At 34.5% G+C, this 25,710-nt stretch overlaps 1 protein-coding gene across 2 annotated transcripts in view; it reads left to right on the top strand.

Annotated features, from left to right (window-relative positions):
• The first annotated feature begins 5,117 nt into the window (after positions 1-5,117).
• LOC134657217 (GAS2-like protein pickled eggs) overlaps positions 5,118-25,710 on the top strand; it is a 120,828-nt gene continuing 100,235 nt past the window's right edge. Inside the window, exons 1-2 of one of the 2 annotated variants that reach the window (XM_063512781.1) lie at positions 5,118-5,262; positions 22,089-22,289. In XM_063512781.1, the coding sequence (XP_063368851.1) occupies positions 22,107-22,289 (183 nt within the window). In that variant the 5' untranslated portion in view covers positions 5,118-5,262; positions 22,089-22,106. Of the gene's footprint in view, positions 5,263-22,088; positions 22,290-22,377; positions 22,494-25,710 lie in introns of those variants that run through there. The other variant, XM_063512782.1, reaches the window with a different exon arrangement.

Genomic DNA, 25,710 nt, shown 5'->3' with positions numbered 1-25,710 from the left:
CATTGTTTTGTGTTTCAGTCGGTTGTTAGATACGCTGTGTAAAAGCGGGCCACTCACACACCTGCCGCAATTCAATTGCCCAATATTGGAATGGGACCCTTAATCGCCTCCTTAATTGTGATGTGTGTAGAGAAGCAGGGGCAATTTTTAGATTGGGCCTGCAGCAGGGCGGCAGGGGCGCGCCGTGCGACCGGTATTGCCCCTGCGGCAGGTGTGTAGGTTTATGTTTCCAATTTCAAGGTCCCACCCTTAGTTTAGGTTGTGTGTCAGTACCTATCTAAATAACGAGACTTTCATTCTAACATATTCTTAATTTTCATCTACCTTTGCCGCATCTGACATTAATTTTCTCTTCGCAATTAGCTATTACGAGAAAATCATAAGATTCATAAGTTATAGTTGAACATTAACTTTTAAAAGATGTCATTTCTATGTTAATCCCTTCTAATAGGAACCATATTTTTAACGCAATAAGGTTCATATTTGAAGTAAAGTAACTTGGAAAATAAGATTTTTCTTGTAAATAATCAGTTATAGCCTGTTATTGTTTGAGGGAAATCGGGTGGGAACTAGTTTTTGCTTGTACGTTGCAATTATGCTTAAGCTAACTGTAACACTATGTAATAAGAGTTCTTCTAATATGTCAATAATGTAGGTTTGACAGTATTTTGACTTGAAGAAAAAAACTCTAAATAAAATGTTCAGATCAATTGAAAGTTCAAAATAATATAAATAAATTTGTGTCAGATATTTTTGTCTGCTTTTAATTTTGACAAATATTACTGCTGGTACAAACAGCAACGGGTGTTGCTGTTTGCCGACTGTACTTACATACATTACACTCATTCACTCCATTGGCTCAGCGACCCAAAATGAGACTTGGCCGCCGACACAAGACAGTGCCACTTTTCTCGGTCCTGTGTGACCTCTCGCCAATTGTTGACCCGAAGTTCGCGAGATCCGCCTCAACCATGGCAAAATGCATAAAGGTCTACCGATGTACAGTTAACAGTGTGAGCGATGGTAGGTACTGTTGTAGATTGACGAGATTACAGGGTGGCCAAAAATACGTTGGCAAAGAGATTTTATTGTTGATAATTTGAACAAACGTTTGCGCTTGTGTTTTAAAGCCAAAGGAGAATGTTTTATTATTTATCTACTCTAAATTTTTTATGACTTTTGTAAAAAACGTGTATGTTAGAAAAAGCTTCGTATTTTTTTGTCAACATTTATGCCAGCCAGTAAATGAAAAACAAAAACATATATAATGAAGATAAAATTAAACTTTCTTAGTTACATGACAGAAAACGATTTAACAACTTAGGCGTTAAATATGAAGTTAAAGTACTGGTTGTAATATTTATATTGTGCGTACATAATAGGGAAATACCATCTGCATGAAATATTGCAGTTCCTGACAATTAAATTAATTATCACATATTTTGTAATACCGGTTGCTTTTAAGCATACTTTATAGAGTTTATAGTGCTTTGTTTAATTGATAATTTTCTTTCTAAAACCAAGCACGGGAAATAACATTTTTAATGGAATCACTTAGACGTTCAAGTGCTCCCGGGAGTCCCGGGTTCGAATCTTGGTAAGTGCATTTATTTGCGTGTTTATCACGAGATAAAATACAAAAGCAGATGCTATTTATTAGTGCTCTTCGTATATCTATTTTAACAATTTTGAAACATGTTTTAGCAGAAACGTCGACCATACATCCAAGGACGCTAACCCGTGCGATACCTACGCCCAAATGAAGTAAACGAAAAAAACGCCATTAAGATTGATCTCGGAACTGCACGCGCCAAGGTCACCCGCGCGGGCGCAGGGTTGGTTGTTACTTTTTATTTTTAACTTACACTTACCAACTTGAAAAGAAATGGTGAAAGTAACTGTATTTTGTCATGACTCTTGAATAATTACTGAAATATTAATATCTCGATTAAAACTCTTATTATGATGAAATCAATATTAATAAAAAAGAACAAATGAAAAGTTATTTTCTTAAGGGGGATTTTTTCAAACATATCGAACGTATATGAGTTTTGAAGTTCCTTTTTGCAATAATATTTTTTATGAGTGGTACCTAATCTTATTTTATTAATATACTGAAAAATGCTACTAATGTAATCTTAAGACTGTCTGTAAATGAAAATCGAATATACAAATAAAATTAACAAGAAAATCGAGTAAGTATTAATTATAGCTGTGCGCTATATATAACAGGTATCTTACCTTCACAAATTTAATTAGAAATGCGATGAATAAATAATTTTGGACTTGTGATCTTGGCCTTAATAATAATTCTAGAAAATTTTGTTCGAAATAAACAGAAGTTACGTCAATTTCTTATGTTAGTTTATTACAAGCAAATAAGGAAACCAGAACTCAATAAGTCGTGTAAGTTATTTAAATTTATATTTTCGTTGTAAAAAAAAGCAGTAGGTAAAAAATACATAAAAACTGGTGCTTATTGTGAAAAGATATATATTATATTTGGGGGTTTATTGTTGCTATCTATGAGTCTATGACTAGTGATGGGTAGGACATCAATTTAAAATGAGTTTGTATGAGTACCTCATTTTCTAAAATGAGGTGTTACAATGTCTTACTTCAAATGAGGTGAGGTACTAGCCTATTTTCAGCGTCGACTATTCCATTAATTCCAACGGCGACAAAAATATTTAATGTATATACATATTTATGTATTCATAACTTAGAGAAACACTCACTGTTGTCAGAACATCAGTTTGGTTTCAGACGCGGCAAATCGACTGAAGATGCCGTGCTTACTCTCACAAACATGATCTCTGGTCATCTAGATGCCGGTAAATGCTGTATAGGGGTATTCCTTGACCTGGCGAAGGCCTTTGACACCGTCTCAATTCCCATTCTTCTCAAGAAACTAGAAGCTCTCGGAATTCGAGGCTCTGCACACGACTGGTTTTCCAGCTACCTAACAAATAGACAGCAATCGGTTAAGATCGGAGATTCAACAAGCTGCAGATCTCACATCTACTTCGGCGTCCCACAGGGCAGTATCCTCGGACCCTCGCTTTTTATTACATACATTAATGACCTTCTTCAAACCACTATCCCAAACTCAGAATTCATCTGCTATGCTGATGACACCGTAGCTCTTTTTAGTGGTAATACTTGGGAGGAAACATACTTGTCAGCTGAGGCAGGACTATCATTAGTATCGAAATGGTTGGATCACAATCTTCTCACTCTAAATATGAACAAAAGCTATCACATCCCATTCTCAAAGACATCAGTCTCCTCTGCTCCGCTCACATACCACTTAAAGTTACATTCCTGCGACACAAATAACTTAAACTGCTCATGTGGGTCCATAAGTAGATGCTACACCGTCAAGTATCTGGGCCTTATCGTTGATGAACACCTTTCTTTTAAACAACACTTGACTAGTCTATCCAAAAAAGTGAGAAAACTGATTTATTTAGTGAAACGGCTGCGGGACTGTTCACCTCTAAGTGTCCTTCGCGTTGTCTACCATGCCCTGTGCCAATCTGTTATAAAATATTGTATTGCAGTCTGGGGCAGCGCAGGTAAGACGGCACTCCTAGAACTAGAGCGTGCGCAACGTGCTGTCATCAAAGTCATGCTAAGAAAACCTTTTAGATTTCCTACCGACTTGCTGTATAATGAAACGGGGATCCTCAGAGTCAGACAATTATTTATTTTCAGCGCAGTGTGTAGAGTTCATAAAAGTATTACAAATTTACCGGTAAGAGACCTCATTTTGAGCAGACGTATATATAGAGTCCCGGTACCTGCTGTCCATACATCTCACGCCAAGAGGTTTGCTTCCCATATGCACCCATTTATATATAACTCTGTTTGCAAAATTATCGATCTAAAAACGTGTACTTTATCAAATGTTAAATCTAAACTCAAAAAATGGTTTGTGACCCTATCCTACAATGATACGGAAAATATAATACGTTCTTATGTTTAGGTCTGTCATCATCTAGTCCTTACTCGCTCTCCTACACCTTTCACACACACACACACACACACACACACACACACACACACACACACACACACACACACACACACACACATACACACCCTAAAAGCATACACCTTATCACCCTCTTTCACACATCATTTTAATTAGGTTTAGTTACCGTATGTTACCTACTCTTTTGTAAGCCCCAAGATACAGGCTCAGCCTAGTTTGGTGCTTACCGGACACCTTTGTGATTGCCTACCTATTTTATTATAAATAAATTATTCTTATTCTTATTCTTATTCTTATTCTTAAAAAAATAAATAAATAGTAACATTTAATTGGAGTGCAATTCTGGAGGTTAAGAATAGAACTTTTAGGAGAAAGATTATTTTAGAATCAAGTAAAATGAATAGAGGAGTGAAGTAAGACATATTTGCGGTACGAAGTACTGCGACAAATTAACAAAATGAGTGGTACAAATGAGGTGCCTCACGAGTGAGCGACTCAACACTATCTATGACACCACAAGACGACATACATGTATTATTTATTTAGGTATTTAAACTTTTTGGACAAAGAAAGTAAAATGTACAAATGGCGGACTTAATACCAAAAGGTATTCCCTACCAATCAACCATTGTTTGTATTATCATTGTTTTACACGCTGTAAAAGACAACCGTGTATATAACCCTTTCTAGCAGTTGTCGTTGTCAAAATTCATATAAATAAATGTAAGTAGGTACCTACTATCTACGTAACTGTCTAATGAATTCTATAATAAATTTTGCTTCAAAAACGTAAATACCATTAAATTATGACCTTATGACCCCCGTAGGACATCGACAAATTACAATGCATTTATAATGGAACGAATAATTCGACAAATACTTCGTGTACGTCTAAAATATTATGAATATTATGATTGAATTATAAAAAAAAACTTTTTATCTCTTGAAACTTAGAAGATGAATTGTTTTTAAATTTGGAACCCTTAATTACTCACTGAAAGTTCTAAATAAGTTATGGAATAATGTAAAAACTTGTACGCATGAAGTTAAAAAATTAAAATGTCATTGGCAGCCCTCAAGCGCCAGCCCTAGCAGTATCCACGCTGCGCCAGCGCGTCCACCCTGCAGTGTAACCGCGACTCCCGCGCACGACGCACGCTCGATCGACTCGCGAAACTTCGAAATTTAAATATTGTTGTGACAGTGGTGCTTTTTGACGGATTTTATTTGACACTGGGACCAGTGGGACTTTTTATTTTTAAAAGGTATTATTTATTTTATTTTTGTAGAGAGTAGAGTTTTTGTATGTTGTAAAGCTTCAATTTAAGTTTGTCAATTAAATACAGGAAATAAATGAAATTAAAAGTATAAAAATTGTACAGTATATAATAAAACTACAGAATTTTTGATTTCAATTATGACGATACCTATAGTATTGTATTATTTATCGTTGTCCAGTTTAGTATACTATTTAATATTTTCTAGGAATGGTTAAAGGTATTTAGCATAATATTTAATGACTTTAGCAGACCTATAAGAACATTTTAGCACACCGGTTTATTAAAGTAGAAAGATACATGAATGCAAAATAAGATCTAAAGATTAGGGTTCTCAGAAACCAATTCTTCACAAAAATAAGTTAACAGACCGGTATTAATAATATAAAACTAAACTAAAAAGCTACACCCTCACAACGCGATCCCTATATATTCTAATTTACCTCAAAAATAAAAAATAAATAATTCATGGCATTCATTCCACCATAAGAGTGAGCCTATTGTTTTACTCAATTTTATACTGAATATATCAACAAGGAATCGAATCTTAGATCTACAATATTATATTATATTTGTATCATTAGCCAATTCGACATATATGTAAAGTTTTTTCTTATTAAAAATTCAAACAGCTAAAAAATCCATGCACAATGGTCATGACGCAGGATTTTCAGGACAAAAAAGTCCCCTAAACGACCCAAAAATGTTTATCTGGCGATAAATGATAGTTTATCGAATTTAATGACGTCACAAAACTAATCTTTGCTATCCACACCGGACTTCGATTCGCACTTTATGGTATTCACCATTTATTGATAGGGATTAAGATTAAAACAATTATTGAGACAGTATTTCCTTTATTGCATAAAACTTTTGCGCGTGAGCAGATTAATCTTAATTGGTTCGAAATATAATTGCTCAGGAAGAGCTTTTTTCTCATTATTTAAGAAATATCATTTAGGTAATTGTTCATTCATTTAATGTGTCTGTAGGAAATAAATACCGTAGTGTATACCAGGAAAATGCCATATAAATGTTGTCAATCACTTTATATAGTATCACAAACCATTACCTGCGTTCGTGTAATGATAATGACTCCTAATAATTATTTAATAAAATGCAATTTCACATTTATATTTATTATCCACCGATATTTTGTTCTATCATCAAGCCATATGAAAAATATGTGAATAAGAAATGCGCTCAATTTAAAAAATGAACGTTCAATTTCCTTTCAGTGTCTTCAACAGTTGTTTTTGAAGGTTAATTAAAGCGATTGTTCGTTACTAGTTACTACACCACATTTACGAGTGTTATAAATGTTATAATCAGAACGATATTAATCACAAGAATCACTAAAGAAACTGGTGTGATTCCTAGAAAATGGTGACTAATTCTTATCAGGCCCGTTTATTTTTATTTCTAACACACATGTGTCACTATAAAAGTGCCTCACACTTATTCAGAATAAGACTTTGAATTGAAGTAATTTTTAAAATAAGTAGATTACTTATTATTGTATGGTTTCTCATATAAACTTAGAAATAAATTAAAAGTAGAAAATTTACTCTCTCGGGTTTTGGGGTTGTATTTTAATAGCGTCGTTCGCAGACGTTTCTGCTTAATACAAAATAAATTAAGGTTTCATGTATTTCTTTAGTTTTAATTAACAGTCAAATTACATCTTATGAATTATGATACATAATCTTGATCTTTATCTTGTAAGTCAAAGGGAATGGCTTCAAAATTTGGCATTTAACATTTTCAGAGGTTTTGTCATGACTAACAGTACAATTTTAGTCATGACAAAACATAATTATATGTATAATTAATTATTCTTGGAATAATTGTCTATATTTTCTGTGTGATGAATTACATCAGTAATATTCCAATAATTATTATTTTGCCATTACTAAAATCAACAATTACTCAAACAGAATTTCAAGTTTCCATATAATTTGCGCAGAATAATAAATAATCATACGCCACACTGACTCACACACAAACATTACTACCATAATTTTATTTATGGTATCATTTCTGTCCATTCAATGTCATAATACCATGTTTGATGACCCTATCTTAATAAAATAACCTCTAAATCAAATTAGAATTTGTAACCCTTTTTTTATTGCTCTTTGGATTATGTAAATTAATGGTAGGACTACTTTTTTATTAAATTTATTTACTGAGATCAATATTAAGTTCTGGGTCAAGATTAGAAGGTCAATGTGAACACAGGTGTACTCGTGTACTTATTTGCGAATATCTAAGTTGTTACTTAATAAAAAATATTAAGTAACATAAAAACGTAACATAAAATATTTAGTAGCGTAATAGTTATTTGTTCAACAAGAGATCAAAGTTTGATATTTCTTCGAGTGCTTATTTTGAGTCCCGTGCAAGCGAAAGATTCTATAATAGATTCACGAGCGTAGCGAGTGAATCTAATTTAGAATCTTGAGCGTAGTAAGGGACTCAAAAGCGCACGAAATGTAAATAACTTTGATCTCGTGTAGTTCACAAAACTTTTCACCTCAGCGCAGTGAGAACATACCTATTAGACAACTTGAAAAATGTAATCCTTCTTCATCACTTAATACCTGCATTCATGTTTTCTTAAGATATACAAACAATTAAGTTTAATTACCGCAATCGAACACAAAAACAAAACGTAATAATAAATTTCAATAAAATAATATGGAAATAACGAACATCAACTGACACTTCAATCGACAACTTTTTTTTGTAAAAAAAAGCTTTGTCAGATACGGTCCGAATTGTGGATACGTATTATTTGTCAACTATGGTAGATATTCTTAAAAGTAAAATAATTCATTTTGCGTGATGATCTGTATATTTTTTGACTTCATTATTTTAATTGTACAATAAAATACCTAAAATATAGTATTTTATCAGTTTTTATTACTACAACTTTATTTTTATTAATTAATGATTAAGAATTCATACTCGTACGTGGTTTGGAACGATGCGGTCTGAAGTTTTTCGGGGGTCTATTATAAACCGTGAATATACCGTTGAATGTCGTTTTAACTTTTTTTTGTCTGTTTCGTTTTGCTAACAGTGTGAAAGGGACAGAGATAATAGAACACAAGTATTTCGAACTTGTATTAGACCCCGCATGTTGAAATGACATTTGACTATAAAGGTCACTTGAATGTCATTTTGTCTCACTCAGTGAGCAAAATCGCATTTTGCTCACTGTTTTTAAGAATCAAAGTACCCTTGTTCGAGCTGCTGAGGTGAAAAAAATATTAAGACTCGTTTAGCTGAACAAAACTGAAAAACTGAACACAATATTTTATTCTGTACAAATTGTGTTAGGACAAGACTATCTTGTTATCATGTATTTGAGTGTACTCTTATTTTAATATTATTTATGTGTAGTTAGTCTGCCTGTGAGCTGTAGAGCTCTCTAGATGTATGGCTCCGCCGTTTTGAAAAAAAAATACAAAACTGAATAGACATAAATTATATCTAATACCTTTAAACGAGCAATTCTTGTTTATTTATTTATTTATATATATATTTCGGGGATCTCGGAAACGGCTCTAACGATTTCGATGAAATTTGGTATATAGGGGTTTTAGGGGGCGAAAAATCGATCTAGCTAGGTCTTATCTCTGGGAAAACGCGCATTTCCGAGTTATTATATGTTTTCCGAGCGAAGCTCGGTCACCCAGATATTTATAATTATATTGAATTTGCTCAGAAAATTTCACGAACATCGGTTGAGAATTGCGACCTGTAGAGGAGAACAACCGAACGTATTTTTGCACAATCTGAAACGGAGACCTTCGCTAACGCTCTGTCAATAATATTATTTTAAATTATTAAGAAATCCCGCTAAAACTGTTAGTCATTCAGATGGAAATGCATCATCTATAGTCCGACAAGAAATTGTAGAAAATTATTGAGGACGCCACTTTCTGCACGCCACGTAACTGTCACATTTTTGACGTAAAATGCTTAAACATGTCAACAATTTGGTATGGATTTTTTTTAGTTCCATTTTATTTCATTTTTATTTTAAGGTAATTTTAGTGTTTTTGTTTGTGTTTTTTTTTAATTGTATTATTGTATTTATATTATGGAAATAAGGGCAATAAATTAGGTTGTGTTAAATTTACATTGTTACCTTAGATTTTGTTATATAACAAATATACAACGCTTTTTAATTTTTACTATTTTATGTCGCACTATACTTCAAATTTAGAGTCATAGGCAAAATCCTAAACGCCGAACGGTTTCGCTGAAGTATTTTTACGCGTCGATGTCTTAACTCAAAGTATTTTTAATAGTCGATGTCTCCACGTCTCGAATTGATGTATTCCAGCCTTGGAGGATACAACTAAACGGAGTAGCCATTGACAGGCTTTCCCCTCTGTCGAAAATAGGCGGCCAACGGTCATACACAATGTATGGACTGACGTTTATCTGACATGGCTATTTTTACGTTACGCATACATTTGACGTTCCCCTCCCCCGCAAAAATCGGCAGACTGTTTGGTACAGAAAATTACAGACATGGCGTCTCCGTTTGATTATATCCTCCAAGATTCCAGCGCTAAACCTCAGCTATGTCCCGGAATAGCAGTAACGACACTTCCCGTGGGATTCCGAGTTTAATTATAATCTACTAATGTCCTCTCTGGTTTAAATAGCTGCAAGTCTTGAGCTTTCACTGATTTAATGTTATGCATAAGTTTTTCATGTCCATATAATATTATATACATAGTATGAAAATAATGGTTTAGGTTCGGTTTTATCATCATCACACAGTGGTGTATGACATTGATATGTCACCCCAATATAAAAATGCAAGAAAACTTTGAACATTATTTGCCGTTTTACCCTTTTTCTTGAAGACAAATCGTTCTGACGCGTACATTGAATAAAACTCATTTGAGTCCAATCCCAAATTTCCATAGAGCTTGAGGATAGAATTCTGCCTCAATAATTATTTCATTTGTATACTTTACCCTTTTTTTGGGTTTATCACATAGAAAATGCAAAACAAAAATTCAAACATAATTTCGCCTTTTAACCACTTTTGTTCTCGACTTATCGTTTCGACTTGTACAGTCGAGTGCATAAATATGTATACATTTTTCCACCTTATTACAATGGATTAAGGTGAGGAGACGTATACATATTTACGAACTGGGCTGTACATTAAAACCCATAGTCGTACATTGGCGAGTGACCTCGCGGCCCGGAAGTACAGCAGCCTCGTGGTGACATTTGAGATATGGCAGTATCGGACAAACTGTTTCTCTATTTAACTCATATACCAATTACTCTTTACAATCAATTGAAACTTCAAATTGATAAAGAGTCTTTAACTTTACTCTTGAACTTAACTGACTACCTGTAACATTATTTTTATTTATTTATTGCTTTTTGCCACTTATAAAATATAACTGACCAAGGGTAAAAATGGGATCTAGCTTGAGTCACCAGAAATAGTTATTTGTACAACAAGTGATCAAAGTTTGATATTTCTTCGAGTGCTTATTTTGAGTCCCGTGCAAGCGAAAGATTCTATAATAGATTCACGAGCGTAGCGAGTGAATCTAATTTAGAATCTTGAGCGTAGTAAGGGACTCAAAAGCGCACGAGATGTAAATAACTTTGATCTCGTGTAGTACACAACATTTTTCACCTCAGCGCAGTGAGAACATACCTATTAGACAACTTGAAAAATGTAATCCTTCTTCATCACTTAATACCTGCACTCATGTTTTCTTAAGATATACAAACAATTAAGTTTAATTACCGCAATGGAACACAAAAACAAAACGTAATAATAAATTCCAGTAAAATAATATAGAAATAACAAACATTAACTGACACTTCAATCGCCAACTTTGACAACAAAAAAAATCTTTGTAAGATACGGTCCGAATTGCGGATACGTACTATTTGTCAACTATGGTAGAAATTCTTAAAAGTAAAATAATTAATTTTGCGTGATGATCTGTGTATTTTTTGAGTTCGTTATTTTAATTGTACAATAAAATACCTAAAATATAGTATTTTATCAGTTTTTATGAAATCTTAAACTTTATTTTTATTTATTAATTATTAAGAATTCATACTCGTACGTGGTTTGGAACGATGCGGTCTGAAGTTTTTCGGGGGTCTATTATAAACCGTGAATATACTGTTGAATGTCGTTTTAACTTTTTTTGTCTGTTTCTTTTTGTGACAGTGTGAAGGGGACAGAGATAATAGAACCCAAGTATTTCGAACTTTTATTAGACCCCGCATGTTGAAATGACATTTGACTATAAAGGTCAGTTGAATGTCATTTTGTCTCACTCAGTGAGCAAAATCGCATTTTGCTCACTGTTTTTAAGAATCAAAGTACCCTTGTTCGAGCTGCTGAGGTGAAAACGTAATTTTTCCCTACTTTTCGTGCAAAATTTGGCAATAAAACAGATATAAGTATCAAAATCTTATGTGGTCTGATAATTTGCTTATAACGATTCTCTACATACACACCTTTAAGAAACTCTCTTTCATAAATGAGAGATATTAATATTGAATGAAAGTCTCACTAATAAAACATTGTTTAAACAAATACAAACTCTCTAAGCTTATCAACGATTTTTAATAAATAGTTTATTCAAAGCCTATACTCCAATATCAATCGGAAGCTAGCATACTATTCTCAAAGCAACAAGAATTTCATTCTTATCACAACAATGGGCTGCTGTGCCGTGCCGGTATCAGAGGCTATAAATAATCCAGACGATAAGCAAATTCCATAATTATAGACCGAGGTAAATAGCTTCCAATCTATAGCATTTACGACTGCACACACTAGTTTTATTTCCTTTTAATGCACCGGCATAATTACACATTCAGATAAAGACAATTTTGCCGTGTTTGTATTTGTTTTAGTTCTATTTTATTTTTGTTTTATCACTTAAAGTATTAGGTTGTCTGGAAGAAATCGCTTACAGCGATAAGACCGCTGTTGCTACCTTTATTTACATTGTAAATCTGCTTAATAGCATCGTTCGCAGACGTTTCTGCTTAATACAAAATTAATTGTAAATCTGTTATTTAATTTTTCTTTTGTGGTGCAATATAGTGTATTTACCTAATTACTTACCATTCTTACCATATAATTTAACGCATTTATGCACATAGGGCTTTTTGACCCACTTACCTGTAACCACAAGGAGAGTGGTAATAATAAAGAAAATAAATGGGTCAAACAAATATGACCATCGACAATATTTTCCACGGATACATAAAACGACATTGTAAATCCACTTGTACAGTGGATCTATTATTATACTGTTTATCTAATAATCTTGTTAAGAACCACTCGCGCGCATCGATCGATAACGCTTACCTCACGCACAATTACATGCTCTCTGCTTATGTAAATATATACACGACAATACTAAAAGGTTCTAACTTTACTTACCTGTAAGCATATAACTTTTTGCATAATACCGTCTACGCTGTTAAGTCCCAACGTGTACCTTATTACTAAGACTTAAAGTCTCTCCATAATCAGTTAACACACTTAAAATAAAACTATTATCTAGTTTTGGATAACACTCGAATCCTTTGAGTCCTCTATTTTGAGACTCGACTCAGTTTTTCTATTAACTTCATTAATAGAATCTACGAGTACTCGTGAGTTATTTTCAACCCTGTTAGAGAGTACTTTGAGTAAAAGTCTTTTCTTGGGACCTTATTTTTAGAAAAACTATTTTTATACAAAAATAAAATTCAAAACGCATTGTGCGAGTATCGTAAACAAATCATACAAAAACGCCTAGTTTCATTTCTGTTAACTTAGATGTAATAATGTAACATTGTTGACGGAGTCTTTATTCGGAAGATTTGAGTCCTTTTCAGTCGAGTTCTTAATATTTAGACTCAAAGAATCGTGTTCGTTCCAACATTATACACAATTTGTAAACCTTATTGCCAACGATCACGGTCCATTTATGGTCAAAAAGTGTTGTACCTATGCGGAAGGATAAACTGCTAATTTAATTTGACTGTCAGTTGTCGGATGTATGTTAGATTTTTTGCTCGTTCTACTCGGAAATGATTATTTTTAGATGTTGAGTGATCAATAGAACGTTAAAACTTGACCGTTTTGGTGCCTTGTCGCATTGAGGTGTCAAACTGATTTGGACATGACGACTGGAAAAATTGCCGCTACCTTGACTATCGTGACAGCCTTAAATGGATATGAAGAGTAATTTAACCCTTCACAAACTAAGCAACGATATAAGTAAAGTGAAATTCCTATAAAAATATGACGTTTGTGTCGCTTCTACTAGGTTCAAACTAGTTTTTTGCTAAAAAAATCCAAACATTCCGACCTAAACCGGATTTTGTCCGAGGAAATCGAATGTTCGGTTTTGCTCAAGTCTCCAAGGCCGAAACGAATGATTTTTATGCCAAAACCGAAACTGAAACTTCGGTCAGGCACTAAATATACAAAACCCTACTAAAAACCCTTTTTCAATCATCACGCATCATTTATTTCTAATAATAAAGTGTCATTTACCACAGACATACTGCACTTTCCCATCTGCCATTACTCCCGTGGCTAACGATATTGGTTCCAATAAAAATAACAATTCCCTCCATAATGAGCCCAGAAAATGGGACCACCCTTTAGTAAAATTTAAATAAATTTCACATCAATCTTTAATGTACCATCAAGGGTCGCGCTATTTAACATTACGGACGTTTAAGTCCTCTAAATTATGATTTAGCATATAAATGTGTTTTAAATTTATTTACGCCCATTTTGTACAATCGGGGTAGGCTTGAACCTCTGTGTATAATATTTACATTTGCCTTAGACTTTTTTATTTATTTTCCGTAAGTTTTCTTAAAGCTTCTAAGATAAATGGGATTTTAATTTGTTTACGCCCATTTTGTCCAATTAGGGTAGGCTTGTGGAACCACTGTGTGCAATATTTGAATTCGTCTACGATTTTTTGTATTTATCGTCTTGTTTATAAAACTAATAAGATAAATATGACACAATAACATAAGAACCTAATTTGAAAGCACAAAAACCTATTTTAGTTTGACAGGACATCGGTGTTGGTCTGTTTAACATATGGTGTATAAGTTTTTAACTTGAAGATTATTTTACCAATGGAATTTAGACTTTATTAGTAGGGTTTAAGGATGAATTTACGATTTATGGAGGGTATATTTAAATAGACTGTGCGGGTGATGCGCTGTAAACAGATTAGCCTAGTAAAGGAGTAGGGTTAGCAGAAAAGTGTGTTACTTAGGTAATTATTTTACAATAGGTACCATATGTTTAATAACAAATGCAAAGTAAAAACTTATTATTAAATTGTACAACGGGACTTAATCGTGTATCTAAGTTTTAAGATTTACCTCCGACGTTTCGAGTACGGCGTTGTACAATTTAATAATGTGTAAGAATCGTGAAACTTTAAATCAGTGTTAATAACTTATTGTATTGATAAAAAAACACTTTACCTGTATATTCTCATATATAGTGAAAGCAACACATATCCAATTGAACCGTAAGATCGTCAGAACTGCAGATAACAAGTAAAGGTTGCAATCCAATTCTTGCGACGGATTGTTGCTGGTTCTGGCACAGTCGCAATCAGGATGTAACCTTAAGCCACACCATTATCAATGGCATTAGTAACTCTAGTGAAATGTGTAATTTTTTATAGAAAACATTTTGGTACTGTCAACAATTACGTAAATTAATTGGTCACAAATTTTTATTTACTTTCATTTTACTTTCTGTAACAGGTTTTTTTACTTTACGATAAACCACGTAGTTAATGTATACTAACATCTACACGCAATTTGTTAGTTCAACCCCGTTTTCACTCCTATTGTGGTTGAATTTCATAGAGTCATTTCGTATTTAAGCTCTACAATATTTGAAGAATATATTTGTGTTTAAAATTTAATAACAACGTTGCACTGGTAGCCTAGCGATAAAAACTTGAGACTTTCAATTCGGAGGTGGCGGGTTCAATTCAGGCACCCGCCTGTAGTTAGCAATGAGTTTTTTGGAACTTATGTACGATATATTATTTGGTATTCGACAGTAGCTTTTCGGTGAAGGACAAAATTGTGCAGAAACCAGACTAATCGTAAGAAAGCCCCTAGGTTCCCCTCTGGGTTGTGTAGTCAAATGGCAACCGCATTCGTAAAAACTAGTGCCTACGCAAGTTCTTTTAGTTACCAAGTGGGCCCCAGGCTCTCATGAGCCGTGACGAACAGCGAAACGCGATGATAATTTTTCAAATTTCAAGGACCTATTTTCTACGGTTGAGTATCTACGGATCTAAGTATATAACGAAACTGTTTTACATACATAGATAAATGCTATCGCCATGTCTAGTATATGTCTTGTCCATGTCTCATCACATATATGTACGATATGTGGGTGACCTTTGAGGCAATGCTTTTATCTATATCGGGTCAGATGAGTGTCATAATTCAATGTTATGTCAATGAGTATTATTATACTATCAATACTATCATCTAGGCTGGACATGATTATATGACCGTATGTCGTTATGTTGGTACGAGTATGTGTCATTGATTTTGTTACTATGCGATGAGTAACATGGGTAGGTACATGTAAAATCATCTTGGTTTCTGAATTTAATAAAAATGTCTGCTCATTGGAGCATAAATTACGAAGTAGTCTACCTATGTTTATTAAGCTAAAACTAAAAACTATACAATTACATACTATAAATTTAAAAAGAACTTAACCATCCAGTTTTAGTCAGTCAATCTAAAAATCCATTTCGATTTCTTTACGATGAATTGATGATAAACCATATTTAATGTTACTTGAATATACCGGATACCTACCTGATTAAATAATTACCTAGTTATTTATTTGATCGAATCTAACCTACCTACATACATATTAACATTGGTTAAACTACAATAAAATCTACAACAAAATTTTTTTTTTAATGTTTGTGCAAACATAAACAAACCAAATTTTATATTAAAGGAAAAAATGGAAAAAGTTACGCTTCCGGCAGGACTTGAACCCGCATCTTCCACAATCCGTGTGTTACTCTTAACCAAAAAAACAAGCAACAACGGTTGCACTCCGAGAGTGCCGATAGAAGTGAAAACTCACCTCACTATGTTACCGACGCCCGGTAACACGATACATACGTTTAGCGGAGGTATTTTATTTATTACATATTATTATCATTCTCAAATAAGATCACACTTTTTACTGCCATGACAAATAACATTGAGTTTTTCTTTATTGATTTAAATGCCATTTAAATTATGAGTGGCCACCTTACGCCCCTTACGGTCACGTGATCGCCTTACGCTGTCTCGAGTTTATCATTTTTCCCCACCTCAAATAGTGCTCAGCGCCGCTAAAGAAGTTTTCACCTCAAAAAGATAAACAAACCAATTTTTCTGCTATCGCTCCTTAAGGCGACAACGGAAGTCACCCAACCGTGCTGGTTGCGCAACCGGCCATTGTCTTGCTGACCCTACCGTCTGTCAACACACGCATAATGCTAGCTTCTCACTGGACCTAATGTTACTGTGTGTTGCTAAATGTGACACTGGGTTATTAGGGCGAAATTTGACAAATGAGATTACACTTTGGCTAATTAATTAGAGACAATGTGAGTTCAATTAATTAGTTTTCAATTAAGTATAATTTTATTTTGTTTTGCCATTATGAGACATTAAATTGTGATTTAAATTGTATTTTTTTCTAGAATATGTTTATTAATAACACACGCATAGTGCTGCTGACTGTACATACAGTTAGAAAAACTTATGTCTTAGCATTACCAACTTATTGAGTAGTAAAAAAATAACCTACATATATAGTTCGTTGTTTTTAGCATTAGAAAAAGACTACGCGATCTTGACGTGTCTTTTAACCCTTTAACCGCCAGAGTCTGATATATAAGACATTACATATCCAGCTCATTTCGCCACAGTCTGATAAATAAGACGAAGATCTGATTTGGTTTTTACAGCACGTTTATAACTCCCGTAACTATGCGAACCTTACTCTGCGTGGTACAATTGAAGGGATGTTTACAAAAACAACATAACTGACTGCACTGGTTGACACCTGAAACGATTAACAATGTTCTTAAAAAAGTGTCAACCGCTTTAAGCAGTTATGTTGTTTTTGTAAACATCCCTTCAATTACTGTCGGTGGCGACACGAGCACGCTCGATTAAAAATTGCTAGCGGTTAAAAGGTTAAATGAAAAATGCTTTTTAAAAATCAGTAACTATTACTTATGAAAGATCTGATTTGGTTTTTACAGCACGTTTATAACTCCCGTAACTATATGTGCCAACCTTACTCTACGTGGTACAATTACTGTCGGTGGCGACACGAGCACGCTCGATCAAAAATTGCTGGCGGTTAAAAGGTTAAATGTAAAACGCTTTTTAAAAATCAGTAACTATTACTTATGAAAGGAAAAGAATGTAAATAATCGTATATGATTCATAATTGTGACATATTTGCCGTGACTTATTTTACAAAAGTGTTTTTCAAAAAAAAGACACGTTTAGATAGTTTAAATTTTTTCTAATGCTAAAAAAGGGTCTCTATTGTTTCCCAAATAGTTCTAAGTCATAATGTATTGTTTGCCCGCATTTTCGTTAGTCATAATTCATTTGGTTCAGAAACGCGTCACTTTTCAGGATTGCCATAAAACAAACTTAACCTAACCTGACCTCTCTATAGGATATCCTTACGAAAATCCTGAAAAGTTAACGGTTTCAGTTTTATAACTAATGATAATATGACAACCAATACATTATGACTTAAAACTTTACGGAAAACAAAGGGACCCCGCTAAAAAACCGAGCTATTTATAGCAACGAACGTCTGAAATATTTTCAGTACAAGTAATGCTGAAATAATGTTTGCACGTGGTGTCATCGCCATGAGTCCGTACATAACTAAGCGTTGCGTCAACTTACCGGGAAATTAAGTGCCATAAAATATGACATTTTGCTTGACACACCTGAATAAATAAATAATGCCATATATTAAAATTTCTTCGACCAGAAACGTAACTTTTTTGGGCATTCAGTTATTGGGCATTTAATTTTTTCATGGTGGAGCTCCTAGTAGGTACATTAAATGTAGACCTACCTACGAGATAAAGTCCCGTTTTAGTTTAAAGATAGGACTGTTTGACCGTGTGTTTGTCTAGGCGTGAGTGGTGTGAATGACTAATGGGGGAAACTCTACACTTCTGCTTGTTTTAGTTTTTGTGTTATCTCAAATGGGGCGTTGTTCGTAGCGGCGCATACTTATAAATTATTTTTTTCTACTCCCGTACTTTTATTTGTCATTTAAAGGGTCGTGCACACACCTTTAAAACCCTACTTTATAGTTGTCAAGACAAGTCTCTAGTCTATTCCCCAAATAAGAATTTGTGTATACACGCAGTATCTTTTTGGCGATTTTACGATACTTCGTGTAATGACCACTAAAAAAATATTGAATGAAATACAGTGTTGCCAACCTTATATTAAATGTCATCTCTGACAAATAAGTGAACCATAGACATTTTTTCATTCATTCTTTTCCCGCCCGTACCCTCCATTTTTGCTACTTCTTGAATTAAAAATATTTATTAATTTACAATTTTATTTCAAAGTAAGTGCTTGGTCGTAGAAAAAGTATTGTATGCAACGTTGTTTAACTGAGTCAAAAAATACTCGTGGCGTCTTTATTAACAATTTTCGGCTTCGCCTCAAATTGTTACCCACGCCACTCGCCTTTTTTGACCCCTCTTAAACAACGGTTGCATAAAATACTATTAATCTGATTTTTTGAAATACTTTTGGCAAAAGCTGAGAAATCTAAAATAATGCGAGGTTTCCCGAAGTCAGGAGTATCTCCCACTGCTTTCACTTCATTCATCAATCTTCAAAGTCGTATCAAAATATGATCAAAACCGTAACAGTTAAGTCTGAATCAGGCTCCAGGGCTCGTTTCTCAAAAGCTTGTAACTTGTAATACAAGTGGAAGTCCCTTTTTAGGGTTCCGTAGCCAAATGGCAAAAAACGGAACCCTTATAGATTCGTCATGTCTGTCTGTCTGTCCGTCTGTCTGTCCGTCCGTATGTCACAGCCACTTTTCTCCGAAACTATAAGAACTATACTGTTGAAACTTGGTAAGTAGATGTATTCTGTGAACCGCATTAAGATTTTCACACAAAAATAGAAAAAAAACAATAAATTTTTGGGGTTCCCCATACTTCGAACTGAAACTCAAAATTTTTTTTTTCATCAAACCCATACGTGTGGGGTATCTATGGATAGGTCTTCAAAAATGATATTGAGGTTTCTAATATCATTTTTTTCTAAAATGAATAGTTTGCGCAAGAGACACTTCCAAAGTGGTAAAATGTGTGTCCCCCCCCCCGTAACTTCTAAAATAAGAGAATGATAAAACTAAAAAAAATATATGATGTACATTACCATGTAAACTTCCACCGAAAATTGGTTTGAACGAGATCTAGTAAGTAGTTTTTTTTTTATACGTCATAAATCGCCTAAATACGGAACCCTTCATGGGCGAGTCCGACTCGCACTTGGCCGCTTTTTAACAAAAGCTGTAAAAAAGTGACATCCGCTTGTATTATAAGTTACACGCTTTTGAGAAACGGGCGCCAGGTCTTCATCAACTCCCCTATGCATTGTGCGCCAAAATGAACTCCGGCGCAACTTTCCCGCGCACAATGGCTGACGCATGCGCTCCTGTTTCGGCCGTGGCCAATTGACTCCATATTCAGCTGGCACGGTTAAATGGTCTGAATAAAACAAACAGGTAGAAAATGGTCCAGCTAAACTGTCTCTTAACAATAATAACTGACTTTCAAAGAAAAACAACTAGACTGAACTGTACTCCTAGTGTAAATCTCATTTGATAGCGTGACGTGACGTACGCGTTTGCGTTAAGTGTCATTTTGTATGGGATTTTGAGTTTCCATTACGTCCCGCTAGGCGCGCTGTCCAAAATCCCATACAAAAATAGATATAACCCCAAAGCGAACGCTCGTCACGCTATCGAATAAAATTTACACATAGGTGAAAATCGCATGAAGATCCGTTCAGTAGTTTTCAAGTTTACCGCGAACATACATACTTACACACAAACAGACAGACGCGTCGGGGGACTTTGTTTTATATTATAAGGTGCAGTGATTGAAGGATTGAATAACAACTACTTACAAACTTTTGTTAATCCATTAATACTTAAATGCTTACTTTTTCTACTCCAGCACTTAAATGTGTCAATTAAATGACTGACAGTGATATCTAAAGCAATGTCATTTGAATGCTTTGTCTATAGGCTCATAAGATGACTGCTAGCAGTCATCTTATGAGTATAATACAACTGCTTTATTTTTTTTAAAGATACAAGTTCCGATCATCTTGATTGAAAGAGGTATGTTTTCATTTACAATAATAACTCTTTTTTTTTTTTTTAATAATAACTTTTTTTTTTTAAATAATAACTCAATTTTTTTTAAATAATAACTCTTTTTTTTTAATAATCTCTTTTTTTTTTAATAATAACTCTTTTTTTTTTTTTTTTTGTTTTTTTGTTTTTTTTTTCTTTTTTTTTTTTTTTTGCTGCAGCTGTCATAGAAAAAGTAATGTATGCAACAGCTCATAATTGGTTCTTAAAATTCTCGGGTCTTTTTTTACAAAACTCGACTACGTCTCGTTTTGTAACTTCGACCCTTGAATTTTAAGAACCCTTATTATATCACTGTTGCATAAACTACTATTAGATGCAAAGTAAGCATTTAAAAAAGTATTAATTTTTATTTTTAACTCTGCCTGGCCTTTAATAAAAATAATTCCTTCTATTCCAAATCACAGAATAAATAATAGTCCAATCCAAGTTTTGAATAGTCGGCGTCTGATACTAAGTTTTTATTTGAAATTCTTTTCAGATTTCTTAACGATTCTTGGGTAGAAATTGTTGAGTTTCGATACTAAATATTTGCTGTACCAAAATATTTGTCCGTGAAATAGAATCACGGACCGAAACGATGCTATTAATTAACGCTAATTGCTCGTTAACTTTTAAACGATACCCTTGGATCTGATGGATGTGGCAATTGCTCATGTCCACTACAATTGCTGGTTTGACAACATTCGGGTGGCAAATGTCGCGATTTTTCATACTTAAGAAGACTAGAACAACACATGTAGATATTAAACGGGTTTAACCACGTAAGGCCCAATGTGCATTACAATGTATACTCCGTTTCAATTTAATTATAATCTTTCATAAATCAATAAAGTAGCATTTCTTTTGTTTATTGTTATCTCAAACAAACGATTTCGTCATCCCAATTTACTATTACTTATTGTAAAACAAAGTTCAAATTAAAAACAGATTTTTGTGTTAGTACACAAACGCATTATTGAACCGTCAAAGTGAAGATTTTCGCGTTTTCCATACTTCAAGACGGCTTCAAGGCCTTTAATTTGAATGTGACATCGCGATCAAGTACCTCGGTTAGTAAGGGGTGTTTCTCGTCTACATTACGATTGTCAGACTTTGACTGTCATTTCTGTGTTGTTTAATGCAATGAGTTCCATAAGACATTTGATCCTCAAAACAAATCGTATCGACTGATACCATTATTAAAAATTTGTCTTCTAGCCTATTAACTGCTAGCTACTTAGTTATAAGTTAATTTAATAGTGATAATTAATTACTTACAGTGTTTCTCTTGTTCCAGAGCCAATGTCCATCTAAAATGTCGTCAGCAGGCGCCGTCCTCCTGGAGGCGCGGCCGTTCAGGCCGTTTAAGTCCTCCGAGGAGTACCTCTACGCCATGAAAGAGGATTTGGCTGAGTGGCTGACCATCCTCTACCCCGAACTCAGGATCAATGCTGACAATTTCTTGGATAGATTGGATACTGGCGTCGCTTTGTGTCGGGTAAGTGTCTTAGATTTAAAGCTTTATAGAGTTTTTTTTATAAAATTAGTAGTTTTATTAGCTTAGAGGTTGTTAAAATCCTCTGAGGACATTTACGCAATGAAGGAGGATTTGGCTGAGTGGCTGACCATCCTCTACCCCGAGCTCAGGATCAATGCTGACAACTTCCTCGACAGACTGGATACTGGCGTCGCATTATGTCGGGTAAGTGTCTTACATTTATAGAGATCTTTATAAAAATATATATAAAATAAGTAGTCTTATTAGCTTCGAGTAGGGTTTGCAATCCGGATCCGAAATGTATGGAATTATCCGGATCTGGATCCGGATCCGCGGATATTCCCATACATTTCGGATCCGTCGTGCAAACCCTAGCTTCGAGGTTGTTAAAGTCCTCTGAGGATATTTACGCCAAGAAGGAGGATTTGGAGGAATGGTTGACCATCCTTTACCCTGAGCTTAGGATCAATGCTGTAAATTTCTTGGATAGGTTGGATACTGGCGTCGCATTATGTCGGGTAAGTGTCTTAGATTTATAGAGATCTAGTAGTCTTATTATTGGCTGTGAGGCTGCTCCAGTTTTCTGTACCTGTAAGGCCTGAAGGAGGATTTGGCAGAATGGCTGACCATACTTTACCCTGACCTAAGCATCAATGCTGATAACTTCTTGGATTTTATTTATCTACTTAGGTTATTTATTTAGGTTAGATACTGACGTTGCTTTCGTTACCGTCATAGTGAGTCTATGAAAAACGGTAACGGAATGGAAATAAAAATCTTGGGACACTTTTTAGGACCTCATATTAGGATCGGAGGAACTAGTGATTCTGAGTAGAAATAACATAAATAGTCCCAAGTTTGAAATAAAAATATGTACAACATTAAATACTTATACTGACCAATTTGCATCTTCAAATATGACTCGTAAAACTCATAAATTAAAGGAAAAATACCGTTACGTATACACAAAATAACACTTAAGTAACTCAGGATGACAAGAAGCTGACAAACTGTTGCTGACAGCTTTTATGATGACATTTATAGCGGATAAACACAAAGAAAAAACATGGTGACCAGCATGTTTGTTAGTGTATGACACATAGGGAAAATCATGGTTTTTACCATGTCTGAAATTCAGTGGTGTAGCAACCTACATCATACTGTACAATACTATATATTTTAGAAATTATAATTATTGGGTGAAACAATTATTCTCGTCACTGGTTGCCATGGATACGGTCGCCTGGGTCACTCTTAAAAAATAAATAAATAACTGAAATAACATTTTATAGCAGTTATAGGCCCTTAATATACAATTATTGTCGCCTGCATGACGAGACAGAATAACAAAAAAAAAGTTACCTATTACTATATCACCTTCAAAGTTGATGAACATTTTAATATTTAGGCGTAGCATAGTTAACGCAAAAGTCTCATAAATCCTATTTTATAAATGTTTGTAAATAAATATATATCGCAACTCTATCAGTTTATCAATAAATGCGATAACCAATCAATAGAGACGACCTATAAGTTTATCTATTAATGAAACATGCCTGTAATCTTATCAATAATATAAATATGATAATATTTTCTTGGCCCCTTTTTCAAGTGGCGCGGGCGCAGCGTAAGGAAATGGCTTGACATCCGCTTGGGTAGTGATCAATTCTATTGAAGAGAATCCACCGACTTTAGTTATATTTTTTTAAGGTTAGTACTTCGATCGAGATCGTAAACTCTATCTTATCTTATATTCTAATCTAATCTAATACCTTTAAACGAGCAATTCTTGTTTATTTATTTATTTATTATATATATATATATATATATATATATATATATATATATATATATATTTCGGGGATCTCGGAAACGGCTCTAACGATTTCGATGAAATTTGCTATACGGGGGTTTTCGGGGGCGAAAAATCGATCTAGCTAGGTCTTATCTCTGGGAAAACGCGCATTTTCGAGCTTTTATATGTTTTCCGAGCGAAGCTCGGTCACCCAGATATTTGTACCTTTAAACGAGCAATTCTTGTTTGTTTATTTATTTATTTATTTATATATTTCGGGGATCTCGGAAACAGCTATAACGATTTCGATGAAATTTGGTATATGGGGGTTTTCGGGGGCGAAAAATCGATCTAGCTAGGTCTTATCTCTGGGAAAACGCTAATCTGAGTTTTTATAAGTTTTCCGAGCAAAGCTCGGTCTCCCAGATATTAAATAAATAAATCAGTATTAGGGGACATCCTACACCACAGACAAGACATCCTCTAGACTGAGCATAGTAACGCTACCCCCTCTGCCACTTATACGGTAGTTTTACTCCATCTTCGATTCAATCCCGTGCCGTGATTGGTCCGTGTCTTTGAACGGACCAATCACGGCACGGGATTCGCTCACCTCGTCCCCCCGCACCCCCATATTTTTGGCAGCATCGGTTTCATGAAATAATTGCTCTAAACTCCGTCTAGAGGATTCCTAGTCTATGTCCTACACAGATCAACCTAGCCCCAAACTAAGCAAAGCTTGTACTATGGGTGCTAGGCGACGATATACATAAATATAAATATAGAAAACACCCATGACTCCCGAACTAATATCTGTGCTCATCACACAAATTACCTTACTGGGGTTCGAACCCGCAGTACCGTCGGCTTCACAGGTACCTAGGGTTACTACCCACTAGGCCAGACCGATCATCAAACGGTTCACAGAATTCTGTCAAAAGCTATGCAAAATTTGTTTTAAATTTGTACTATTTTATTACAATGGAGTTTTGGCTAATCCGTACTAATATTACAAATGCAAAAGTAACTCTGTCGGTCTGTTTGTCACGGACACAGTTTGAGTGCTGGGGAAGAACATAGACTCATACGCTAACTTAGCAGAAACTGGTAAGAATGGATACATACATACCCCTATAATAAGCTCTATACTTGACGTAGCCTTTGGCTTGAAGACTTAGTGTGGTCCGACTATTACAGGATAGTTTTTATCACGGAAATTGTCATTCTACTCATGCTAGAACGTCTGATGAAGTCACGTATAGAAGCTAGTACATAGACTAATATTGACCAGTGAGTTTTCCCGTTTAAGAACTCCCACGGACCCCCGAACTGGTTCAGTACAGATTGGTAAACTGGACGGGTGTTGCATTAGATGCGCGGGCGCTGGTGAGGTGAACCAGTGTACTGTGGTGACCTTTATATCCCTGTCACTCTAATGATGTTTAGGGACAGGTAGAAAACCTCCTAATTTTATTCTAATTCTTAAAGCTTTTTAACCGTCTTCAAAACAGGAGGAGGTTATCAATTCGACAGTATCTTTTTTTTATGCGTTTTTGTTCCCTTATAACAGTTATAACTTCGGTATTTCTGATCCAATTTGGACCTTAATGTTTTTATTGAAAAGTA

Source organism: Cydia amplana, chromosome 19 (assembly GCF_948474715.1).
Source record: "Cydia amplana chromosome 19, ilCydAmpl1.1, whole genome shotgun sequence".
Taxonomy (NCBI): Eukaryota; Metazoa; Arthropoda; class Insecta; order Lepidoptera; family Tortricidae; genus Cydia; species Cydia amplana.
Note: the sequence above shows the minus strand (reverse complement) of the source record. Positions and strands in the feature narration are given on the sequence as shown.